Below are 13,081 nucleotides of genomic sequence, written 5' to 3'. Positions count from 1 at the left end.
CAATATAGTGGGGGACAATAAATGAGACAATACAGTAACAAAACAATATACGAGAGGTTCGAGGGCCCTGCTCTTTCAAGCTTACAATCTAGGAGGGAGGGGATAGTGGTACAGGAGGAGGTGGCTGTGGGGGATGGAGTGGTAGGAGGAGTGGAGGAGATCGGCTGTTAGGTGAGGGTGGGGTAGGCTTCCCTGAAGAGATGGGTTTTCAGGGTGCGCGTAAAGGTGAGGAGGGTAGGTGACAGTCTGATGGATTGGGGTAGTGAGTTCCAGAGGATGGGGGAAGTCCTGGAGAAGTCCTGCAGTCGGGCGTGGGAGGAGGAGACCAGGGAGCTAGAAAGTAGGAGGTCTTGTGAGGAGCGAAGAGTACAGGTTGGGTGGTATTTGGGTATCAGGTCGGTGAGGTAGTTTGGGGCAGTGTTATGAATGGCTTTGTACGTCAGTGTTAGTAGTTTGAATTTAATGCGTTGGGCAATCGGGAGCCAGTGGAGGGAATGACCGGGGGGGGGTGGCAGATGCGGAGCGGTTGGTGAGGTGGATGAGTCTGGCTGCTGAGTTCAGGATAGACTGAAGCGGAGATAGTCTGTGATGAGTTAGGCCGGTGAGGAGGGAGTTGCAGTAGTCGAGTCGTGAGATAATAAGGGAGTGAATGAGTTGTTTAGTAGTGTCTGGGGTTAGGAACGTACGTATTTTGGAGATGTTGCGGAAGTGGAGTCTGTATGAGGTTCCAGCGATTGGACATGGGGTTGGCAGGACAGATTTGAGTCTAGAGTGACACCTAGGACATTGGCTTGCGGGGTGGGACTGATGGTGGCGTTGTTGGTCGTGATGGAGAGGGTGGGGCGCAGGCTGGGGGGGAAATTTGGAGCTCAGTTTTGGAAAGGTTTAATTTGAGGAAGTGGAGTGACATCCAGTCTGATATGTCGTTCAGTAGGCAGGTGATTCGGGCGGAGACTGAAGGGGTGAGGCGTGTCATCAGCATAGAGGTGGTAGTTGAAGCCGTGGGAGTGTATCAGTTGGCCAAGGGAGGAGGTGTAGATGGAGAAGAGAAGGGGCCCGAGGACAGAGCCTTGGGGGACCCCAACAGAGAGAAGGAGAGAGGGGGAGGTGGCAGCGTTATAGGTAATGCTGAAGGAGCGTTGAGATAGATAGGAGGAGAGCCAGGAGAGAGTGGAGTCTCTGATGCCAAGGGAGTATAGTTTATTAAGGAGGAGGGGGTGGTCAACTGTGTCGAAGGCCGCGGAGAGGTCGAGGAGTAGGAGGACTGAGTAGTGGCCATTAGCTTTGGCGGTTAACAGGTCACTAGTGATTTTGAGTAGCGCGGTTTCGGTGGAATGTTGGGGACGGAAGCCAGACTGTAGTGGATCGAGGAGGTTGTTGTCATTGAGGTGGGAGCTTAGGCGATTGTAGACTAATCGCTCGAGGAGTTTGGATGAAAATGGCAGCAGGGAGATGGGTCTAAGGTTGCTCAGGTCGGAGGGTTTTTTGAGTATGGGAGTGATGTGCGCGTGCTTTAGGGGGGAGGGGAATGTGCCAGTATAGAGGGAGAGATTGAAGATGTGGGTGAGGGAGCATAGAATGGAGGAGGAGGAAGACCGGAGGAGTTGTGTGGGGACAGGGTCAAGGGGGCAAGTGGTGAGGCGGGCTTCTGAGAAGACCTTAGTGATCTCTTCAGTGGTAGCAAGGCTGAAGAAGTGGAGTGTTGTGGAGGTTTTAGTGTGCGGGATGTTAGGTGTGGTGAGGGTCAGGGCGGTTTCAAGGTCAGAGGAGGGGAGAGTTGAGGGGGTTATCGTGGGAGGGAGGCTAGGTGGTGGTCCTGCAGTTCTGGGAAAGAAGGTGTAATCCTAAGTCCAGAAGCATTCTGGTTCTTTATTTTGTCATGAATTGATGCTTCTTAAAGATAGGACTCTATTTATGGCATTTATTTTGTAAGCTGTAATGAACAGGCCCCTCTGATCCCTCCTGTATTAATTTGTGTTGTAATTGTACTGCCCTTATGTTGTAAAGCGCTGCATAAACTGTTGGCGCTATATAAATCCTGTATAATAATAATAACAACATGAATTTATAGTACACCTCTGAAGTGCTCCAGTAGAATCCGTCTCTTCACAAGTCGATCAACCCTGATAATGTACGCAGCGTCAGGAGAGGATGTAGGCTGCCATTGCTGACATTTCTCTTTGGGAATGCTCAAATGCTAGTTCCCTGACTGTGATGCTGATACTAATGCTTTATTAACCATATAAATGCTGCGCTACATTCAAACTAATTAAGTGAATGTGGAATCCAATGACACAAATCCAATATAGTGACAATATTAGTGAAATAAATAATACGTGCTTACTGATAACAAAATTATCAAATAAAACACCCAAAAAGATGAAAAAACACAAACTTAAATCTATACGCATGTGCATGAAAATACACATACATATAATTACATCACACGTGCAAATGTGAAGTGAAATAATGGTTACTTATTAAACGCAAACAAAAAGTCCAATGTAAAAATGTTGAAGGTGAACAAAACTGTAAACGGTGTTTCCAATAATACTGTAAAGTGACCACAGGTGAAAACAAATCGTGCAGGTATCTGGGTGTAGATAGAGCTTATGAATCCAACCACCTTCTGGATTAGCCTCTCACCTCATCACTTCGACCCTTGCGGATCAAAGAGCAATAATGGATCCCTCTCACAGATCCTCCAGGTACCACAGCACTCCAGAAACGCTTTTCAGGATATAATATTCCCACTCAAGCTCTTCTCCAGGTATACAGTTGTGGCCAAAATTATTCAACCCCCAATGCTGTAAAGGGGTTTAGGGACTATAGTGTACATTTGGAATTGTATTCAGAATCAAATCCTACAAGGACGTTGTAACTACCCAAATGCAACTAAAATGACATCAATTGTTTATGTAATACAGTAGTAAATGGTTCTTATGTGGTTTCTTCATTGCCACAATTATTCAACCCCTTAAAGACTACCACTCTGAAGAACAGAGGTTCATACAGGTGCTTTCCATCAGGTATTGAAAACACCTGTGGATGTCACCGAGCAGCAATCAAGCATAATAAGCACCAATTAGGCAGCTTTAAAATGACTGTGATACTCAGCTCCTTCTAGACATTTACTGGTGTGGTTACAAACATGGTGAAGGCAAGAGAATGGTCCAGGAAGACAAGAGAAGAGGTGATTTCTCTTCACAGGAAGGGCAATGGCTATAAGAAGATTGCAAAGATGTTAAACATACCAAGAGACACCTTAGGAAGCATCATTCGCAAATTCAAGGCAAAGGGCACTGTTGAAACGCTACCTGGTCGTGGCAGAAAGAAGATGCTGACTTCGACTGCTGTGCGCTACCTGAAGCGTAGAGTGGAGAGAAGTCCCCGTGTGACTGCTGAGGAACTGAGAAAAGATTTGTCAGATGTGGGTACAGAAGTTTCAGCCCAGACAATAAGACGCACACTGCGTAATGAAGGCCTCCGTGCCAGAACTCCCAGGCGTACCCCCTTGCTGTCTCCAAAGAATAAGAAGAGTCGACTGCAGTATGCCAAAAGCCATGTGGACAAACCACAAAAGTTGTGGGATAGTGTTCTGTGGACTGATGAAACAAAATTAGAACTGTTTGGGCCCATGGATCAACGCTATGTTTGGAGGAGGAAGAACAAGGCCTATGATGAAAAGAACACCTTGCCTACTGTGAAGCATGGTGGAGGGTCAATCATGCTTTGGGGCTGTTTTGCTTCTGCAGGTACAGGGAAGCTTCAGCGTGTGCAAGGTACCATGAATTCTCTTCAGTACCAGGAGATATTGGATGGAAACGTGATGCAGTCCGTCACACACCTGAGGCTTGGGAGACGTTGGACCTTTCAACAGGACAATGATCCCAAGCATACCTCCAAGTCCACTAGAGCATGGTTGCAGAGGAAAGGCTGGAACATTTTGGAGTGGCCATCGCAGTCACCAGACTTAAATCCGATTGAGAACCTCTGGTGGGACTTAAAGAAAGCAGTTGCAGTGCGCAAGCCTAAGAATGTGACTGAACTGGAGGCCTTTGCCCATGAAGAATGGGCGAAGATACCCGTAGATCGCTGCAAGACACTTGTGTCAAGCTATGCTTCACGTTTAAAAGCTGTTATAACTGTAAAAGGATGCTGTACTAAGTACTAAGATTGAATGTCACTTGGGGGTTGAATAAAACTGATAATGCTGTGAGCACAGAAAAGACATTTGTGGTTATTTCATTATAACTGTTATGTTATATTTGTCTGACCTACAAGTGCCTCTTTAATGTAAATGTAAGCAAGATGACTGAATGATCAAAAGCAATGTCAAACTGGCCAAAACACTCAATTTCAGTGGGGGTTGAATAATTTTGGCCACAACTGTAGGTGAAATATCAATCTCTCAGAACAAAACAGAGGAATCCTCCCATAGTGTAGTATATTTATTATACCATAGGAACATAGGAACATAAAACTTTTTGGTAAAAATTCCACTTACATAGCAGCCAGTCCACGTGGACTGGCTGCTATGTAAGTGGAATTTTTACCAAAAAGTTTTATGTTCCTATGTTCCTATGGTATAATAAATATACTACACTATGGGAGGATTCCTCTGTTTTGTTCTGAGAGATTGATATTTCACCTATACCTGGAGAAGAGCTTGAGTGGGAATATTATATCCTGAAAAGCGTTTCTGGAGTGCTGTGGTACCTGGAGGATCTGTGAGAGGGATCCATTATTGCTCTTTGATCCGCAAGGGTCGAAGTGATGAGGTGAGAGGCTAATCCAGAAGGTGGTTGGATTCATAAGCTCTATCTACACCCAGATACCTGCACGATTTGTTTTCACCTGTGGTCACTTTACAGTATTATTGGAAACACCGTTTACAGTTTTGTTCACCTTCAACATTTTTACATTGGACTTTTTGTTTGCGTTTAATAAGTAACCATTATTTCACTTCACATTTGCACGTGTGATGTAATTATATGTATGTGTATTTTCATGCACATGCGTATAGGTTTAAGTTTGTGTTTTTTCATCTTTTTGGGTGTTTTATTTGATAATTTTGTTATCAGTAAGCACGTATTATTTATTTCACTAATATTGTCACTATATTGGATTTGTGTCATTGGATTCCACATTCACTTAATTAGTTTGAATGTAGCGCAGCATTTATATGGTTTATATTCACTTGATCACTGGTATATGATTTAATGCTAGCAGCTGTTTGGGGTTCATATATTTAATTTGTTTTAATTGTTTAAACACACTATTTGGAGCGCAGGAGGGTCTCACCACTATTACTAATGCTTTATTGCTTTCTGAATCACTAATCTGGAAGCAGTATAAAAATGAAAACCGCTGGCAGTGCTTTACAGCATACTTGTTTGGGATCTGGATTTTGGACTGAAAATAGCCACAACCAGACAAGTAGCATTTTCAGAAGGAAACCAGTATCGGCTGCCCCTTATACTTTTTCCCATGACAGGTGTACTTTAGGAATACTCTTGCAACCACAGATCAGAAAAATCCTAACAAGAGCCCCCTTGTATATCCAGCACCACCCATTGCATCTCGAAATATCATTGAAAAAAATTACATCTCGTGGCACACATATACTGGAAAGGTTTTGACCTCACCACTCAGGTATGAAAGTCTGTAACTGATATCACAATCGTGTAACAGACTTCACGGTATAATTAAGACCTGCTTACATTATGCGTGGTGACTGGGTTTTTTCTGCAACGTGAATCATTGCAAGGGCACATGGAAAACAAATGTTTTCCATGCGGCCCGTACACACCACAATGCTGGCGTAATGAGCAGCGTGAAAAAATTCTGACATGCTGAGCTGATGGCAGCACCATTCACCATTTTGCAGCTTCTTTCTGGTAGATAGACATTATTAAAATGTCACTTTGACAGTTCAAAAGAAGTTTGAAAAGAAAAAAGTAAACAGTGCCTTGCATTGTTACAGAGCACAGCCGGCACAGAATGGACACCTGCCAGCACATATCATTTTAGCGTGCAGGCATGTGTGAACCCTTTATAGTAAAGCTAACTATAACCCCTCTCTATTACATGTAATGAAATAATCAATTTTTGTCATACAGCTAATGATCCACATACACATTTCACTCAGCACCAAATATTGATAAATGTAGTATGCACCAAATTATTTATTCTCAATTTAAGTGTTTCTGAATGCAGTTTTTAAAAAAATAACAAGCATGTCATACTTACCTGCTAAATGCAGTGGTTATACACAGATCAACCCAGATCCTCCTCTTCTGGACTCCTCATCCGAGTGCCCCTATAGTAAGTTGCTTGTTATGGAGGCACTCATTCATATTCTTTCATATTCGCTTCCGAGCCAGTTCTGTGCGCCCCCCCCTCCTCACTGCCTGTGATTGACAGCAGCAGGAACCAATGGCTCACACTGCTGCCTCTCTCTCAATTAAAGAGAGAGAGCCACTGCCGGGAGTTCTAAACTAGAGCTACTCTGCACCTGCAAATGTTTGTGTGCATGTACCTTGATTAATACACGATGAGAATGTAGAAAATGTAATTTAAAAAGTTTAAATATTTTTAATAATTTTTATATTTTTTACATCAGACAGATTTGAATGTATTTACATTAGTAGATTATTGATGATTGTATTAATAATTGTTTATCTTATCTTCCAGTTCTACAGTGTTAACTGCTTCTCATCACTCTTCTACATTGCCTTCGTTATGTACAATTTGCCTCTGTTAAAACAGGTGAGAGCATTACTCAGAGGTTTTCCTTTTAGCTTTTGGATGATCAGTGAATTCACCGTGTGTCAGTTATTGACCTAAAAAACAAAAAATGAAATTAAAGTAGAACTATGGGAAAAATAAAAAAAGACATAAATGGTGCATTCTGTCATTTGCAATAACACAGCAGTCTTTGTTTATCTTGGTCCTTCTGTAACATAGTTTTATTAGCTGTATTGGTCCCAAAGTGGATCTTTTGATTTTCCATTTCCTTTAACAGGATGACAACAGTCGTAGACCTAGTTCACACCTATGCATTTTTTTAGTACGTTCTGCGTTTTGCACAAACGTACTACAGTCGTGCAATTTTGATTTAACTTTAACCTCTCTGATGCTACTTTGGTGCTATTTGAGTGCCAAAGTAGTACAGGAACCTTTTCAAAATCACAGTGACTTCCAAAAGGTTCCTGCGCTATTTTGATACGACTCCGAGTGTCAGAGAGTGTAAAGTTGAGTCAAAGTAGTTGCAGGAACATTTTCAAAGTCGCAGCAACTTTGAAAAGGTTCCTGTACTACTTTGATGTGACTTTGAGTGCCAGTGAGTGTAAAGTTGCATCAAAGATGCAGTCAATACTTTCTGATCAGCAAAAAACCCCTTCAAAATGCATCAAAAACTCATGTTCAAAAACGCAAAGCATGTCAGAAAAACACATCAATCGCAACACGCATAGATGTGCACTAAGCCTTAGCTGGACACGACCAGCTGACACTTTTGAAGCAGTTACAGCAACACTTTTTTTTTCTTTTCGTAAAAACTCATAATATTTTTTCACATAGTTTTGTTTAATTTTCACAGTTCAGATCTGGAAAAGCTCAAGTGACATTATCGCTTTGGGCAGTTGCCTTATTTTTTTCCTTACAGTTGTCATGAATAAGGCCCATGGCTAATTAAATCCCATGTAAGACAAGCAATGCTGGTAGAGTGCTAACCTGATACTAACCTGGCTCTCTGTTATCACTCACTTGCTGATCAAAACCCTGCAGACTATTGCTCACCAGCGATTGTCCAGCGACAAAAAGATGCATTGCGGGTCCATCCAGCAAGAGAACAACACTGTAGAACCAGGTGGGCGGTTTCTATACTGTCCTCCTATAATATTGAGCAACACAATGAAAACACTAGGTTGGTGATGTCTGATCATTATTTAAGCTATCTGATCCATTAGCTAGATGAGTACATCTATAGCAGGGGTCTCCAGAATTTTTTAAACAAAGGGTCAGTTTACTGTCCTTCAGACTTTATGGGGGGGGGCTGGACTGTGGCCAGTGGAAGCAGACAATGCCCCAGTATCAGTGCCCCATCATTCATTTTAATGGGAGGAATAATACCCCATTATTGATGTCAATGAGATGAATAGTGCTCCATTGATGGTGTCATTAGGGGAATAGAGCCCCATCATCAGGGTCAGTTGGTGAAATAGTCCATATTTAATGGACTATAGGGTCCACATCTGGCCCCTGGGCTGCAGTTTGGACACCACTGATCTATATGCTCTTTTTCATGTTGACATATAACAAGTTCAGTGTGACAGCTCAGTTTATTGCTTAAACTCTGAATCTATAACCCTGAAAATGAGATCACCTTACAATGAGTACTGAATATTGCTTAAAGACTAAGTTCACCTTAAAAAAAAAATGCATATGTTTTTGCAGGTTAAAAAAATTGCGTTTTTTATTATTATTTTTTTTCTCAGGAACCTGCAGAACATTGCACTCCTAATCAGCAGATCGTGGGTGCAATGTCAGGCTTCTGCAGACACTGCCTACAACTTTCTGCCTGTATCTCTGTGTGGACTTTGTTATAAAGCTGTGGGAAGGGTCAATGAATCAAGAGAGCGCTCACCAGCTCATTGAGAACTATGTCTGCTATGGTCATCTTTCCCCATTACGAACTTTATAAAACTGTACAAAACAAAGCTGCAGTGTTTAAAGTGAGACTTTTAAATTATTTCAGATTATTATTATAATACAGGATTTATATAGCGCCAACAGTTTGCTCAGCGCTTTACAATATAACGGGAGACAATACAGTTCAATACAAGAGGGATAGGAGGGCCCTGCTCCTTGGATTCAACCAACATCCAACTTCCATATAAGTGAAGTACTACCACTCACAAAGGGTTCTGACCTCAAAACATGTAGGAGGCAAGCCAAATATGTGATATAAGTGCATCTTGGCATATCCATTGTGCAAGGTCACCACCATCACCCGGAAGTCCAAATTGGGCACTCACCAGAATGCAGAACCTCATTGCATATAAAGAGGTCAATACGCACTTAAAGTCAACATTGACTATTTTGAATCCTTATGCTGCTAGCATTAGTAATAAGATAGAAAAGTACACTATATTGCCAAAACTATTGGGACACCCCTCCAAATCATTGGATTCAGGTCCAATCACCTCCGTGGCCACAGGTGTATAAAATCAATCACCTAGTCATGCAGACTGCTTCTACAAACATTTGTGAAAGAAAAAGTCGCTCTCAGGAGCTCAGTGAATTCCAGCTTGGTACCGTGTTAGGTTGTCACCTGTGCAATAAGTCCATTGGTGAAATTTCCTTGCTAAAAAATATTCCACAGTCAACTGTTAGTGGTATTATAACAAAGTGTAAGCAACTGGGAACAACAGCAACTCAGCCACGAAGCGATGGCCACATAAAATGACATGGGGTCAGCGTATGCTGAAGCGCACAGCACACAGAAGTCACCAACTGTCTGCAAAGTCAATAGCTGAAGACCTCCAAACTTCATGTGGCCTTCAGAATAGCACATTAACAGTGCATAGAGAGCTTCATGAAATGGGTTTCGATGGCCAAGCAGCTGCATTCAAGCCTTACATCACCATATGCAATGCAAAGCGTCGGATGCAGTGATGTAAAGCACGCCACCACTGAATTCTAGAGCAGTATAGACGTGTTCTCTGGAGTGATGAATCACATTTCTCTGTCTGGCAATCTGATGGACGTGTCTGGGTTTGGTGGTTGCCAGGAGATTGGTACTTCCCTGACTGCATTGTGCCACGTGTAAAGTTTGGTGGAGGGGGGATTATGGTGTGGGGTTGTTTTTCAGGGGTTGTGCTTGGCCTTTTAGCTCCAGTGAAGGCAACTCTTAAGGTGTCAGCATATCAAGACATTTTGGACAATTTCATGCTCCCAACTTTGTGGGAACAGTTTGGGGATAGTCGCTTCCTGTTCCAACATGATTGCGCACCAGTGCACAAAGCAAGGTTCATAAAGACATGGATGAGTGAGTTTGGGGTGAAGGAACTTGACTGGCCTGCACAGAGTACTGACCTCAACCCGATAGAACACCTTTGGGATGAATTAGAGTGGAGAGTGGAGGCTGCGAGCCAGGCCTGACATCAGTGCCTGACCTCACAAATGTGCTTCTGGAAGAATGGTCAAACAGACACACTCCTAAACCTTGTGGACAGCCTTCCCAAAAGAGTTGAACCTGTTATAGCTGCAAAGGGTGGGCCAACTCAATATTGTAAGTCTTTTCTGCCTGCTTTTAAGGCTTTGACCTATGGTATGTGATTTTAATAAAAGACCCAACTTTTCATTTATCACTCTTTTTCTAGATTCTAAAATCTTATGCCATCACTTTTCTGTAGCAATACTTTTTATGGGTTATAACAGGGTAAATAACAGTGATGTTCTTGCAGGGTCTAGAACATCTGATAAGACCAGGGGTGGACTGGCAACTCATGAGGCCCCCGGGCAATAGGGGATCATGGGGCCCCTGTGTCCTCTCCCAAACCCCAAAAAGCCTATGAAAAAGCCAATGAAAGGTACCAGGGGCATCTCATGGGGCACCCTACTGAACCCGGGGCCTCGGGCAGTGCCGAGAGCTCAAATGGTCAGTCCGCCCCTGGATAAGACTAATGATCAATGCCAGAGTAATCTAAACAGGCACATAGGTGATCATTCAGGACCAACACTTTTAAACTTGTTTTAACCTCTCTCTGTCATAACTATCTAAAATATTATTAATAAAATGGTTCAGTGCTTCCCTATTTATGTGAAAAAACACCTAAACCAAGCGTTTGTAATAATATCTGTATGATACTATAAACAAATAACAAAACAAACAGCGTTCTTCTTCCTGTAAAATAAATATGCTTATAGCATCACAAATGAATCGGTATACATTAACAAAATCTAAACACAAAAAACAACAAATGTAGTTCCACAATCGTTAAGGTATGACTAAAGGCCAAACGTATTTCCATTTTGAATAGAGTGGAGAGGTATGGGAACCCCTGTTAGGTTTTTATTGCTGTTTGTGCTCCCATTAGGGAGATTCCCACTTTCTATTTGTCATGTTTACCTTTATTACCGAGACAAAAAGTGAAAGAAAATACTAAACTTTGTGTTGTCACCAGAACAGGACTAGAAGGGAAATCTTAAAAACATGGTGTCTCCTAGATTGTAAGCTGGAAAGAGCAGGGCCCTCGAACCCCTCGTGTATTGTTTTGTTACTGTATTGTCTCATGTACTGTCCCCCACTACAATGTACAGCGCTGAGCAAACCTTTTGGCGCTATATAAATACTGTATAATAATAATGGTATCTGCTACACAGTGTACAGAGACAGGCTATATGCCTGTCTCTGTACGCCAAGTTAGTGTTGGCCTAAATTACTTCCAGTTTTGTTATCTACAAACTGGAAGTAAATAAGAGCAGGACCCTCCTAACTCTCTTGTATTGAACTTTATTGATGCTGTATTGTCTCCCGTTATATTGTAAAGCACTGAGCAAACTGTTGGCGCTATATAAATCCTGTATAATAATAATAATAATAATTTTTTAAAGTGGTATTAAACCCAAATACAAACATTTATCATATTGTAGCTTACCAATTCTTAGATGTGATGGCTGTATTAGTTTTCTTGTTCAGGCTTTCTTTCTTCTATTTTTATCTGGTGATCTGGCCAGTAAGTCTGTTGCTTTTCAACAGAACAAGCTGTCCAGCAGAATGTATGTGCTACAGAGATCAGACAAACGTTTGCCAATGGCAGGGGTGCTTACAATGACTCGGTTTTATTTATGTAAAACCTTTAGCCCAAAATAAAAACTTTTTTGTTGTAACTGCTCACAAAGTATTATCTGGAGTTTTTAGCTTCAATTTGTTAGTGTATCTAAGTCTGCTAGTACATCTACCACTTCCCCCACATTAAGAATACTACTATCCAAAGATGCCCCCTGTGCTCCTTCATTCACAGTGGGGGCACTCTAATACAAGAGGTGTGTTACTGGCCATATCACCAGGTGAAAATAGAGGGGAAAGTCTTTAAAAAAAAAGAAAACAAATGCAGCCACAATGTCTAATCATCAGTAAGCTGCACTGTATTACATTTTTGGTTTGGGGGTTAATACCACTTTAATTTGGTGCACAATTAAGAACTACCTGAATCTGCTGCACGTGTTGCCTGAAAGGGGCAGCAGGGATTTTTGAATCTGGTGCAGGCCCTTTTTAAAGGGCCATACTACCAGCAAAGAGTCATTGGGGCTTTATTCCCTGTGGTGTTTATTTATGCAGTAATCTGAGGTTGCTAATACTTTATTACAGAGTAGTTCAGCTCAAAGGAAACCTGTGAGTACAAAGATTTAGGTGCTGCCATTGCTTATTTTACGTAGTGGTTTGTGAACAAAAATATATGACAGTAGAGTTCTCAGATTTAACTTGATGATGATATTGAAGTTATGGTTATGATGGCAGCCCTAGATCCTGCACATTTATAAAAAGCCAATGGGATCCGTTTCCTTATTTCTGTCTCTAAAGGTTTAAAACTACTTATTTATACCATGTATAAGGCAGAAAATGACCAATACAGATGTACAGTTTGAAACACTAGAGGGGGCTCTTTACATAGACTTCATATTGCCAGCATGCGCACAGCTCAGCATCTTCATGGAATGAATTCTTGTCACTGCAGCACTCTTGCATCTGTATACATAGATACAGTTTTACAATTCATAGGAAATGAGGGCCAAGCAATTCCATTACATATACACTCATGCCATCCATAGGTATTGTGTGTCCATATACACATAACATAGTAGATGCACATTGTTTAAGGCTAGGTTCACACATATGCGTTTTGCAGTGCGTTTTACAGTTTTCAGAAATCCATTTACCATGATTTCCAATGAGTCACATTCATATCTATGTATTTTCAACCAGTGTGTTTTTTGGAAAGGGTCAGGGACTTTTTTGCAAGCAGCACAATGCAATTTTGGTTCCATAGACTTCAATGGAAACACATGAAAA

The 13,081-nt window shown here is 41.8% G+C and overlaps 1 protein-coding gene across 1 annotated transcript in view; it reads left to right on the top strand.

Annotated features, from left to right (window-relative positions):
* The window catches only part of ANO10 (anoctamin 10), a 156,393-nt gene that overhangs the window by 60,367 nt on the left and 82,945 nt on the right, over positions 1–13,081 (top strand). The window contains exon 8 of the mRNA XM_089690671.1: positions 6,697–6,771. Within this exon, the coding sequence (XP_089546797.1) occupies positions 6,697–6,771 (75 nt within the window). The remainder of the gene's footprint in view (positions 1–6,696; positions 6,772–13,081) is intronic.

The sequence above is a fragment of the Staurois parvus genome, unplaced genomic scaffold, assembly GCF_062004578.1.
Source record: "Staurois parvus isolate SC_StPar_1 unplaced genomic scaffold, SC_StPar_1.0 ptg000021l, whole genome shotgun sequence".
In the NCBI taxonomy this organism is placed as follows: Eukaryota; Metazoa; Chordata; class Amphibia; order Anura; family Ranidae; genus Staurois; species Staurois parvus.
This window is presented reverse-complemented; position numbering and strand designations above follow the sequence as displayed.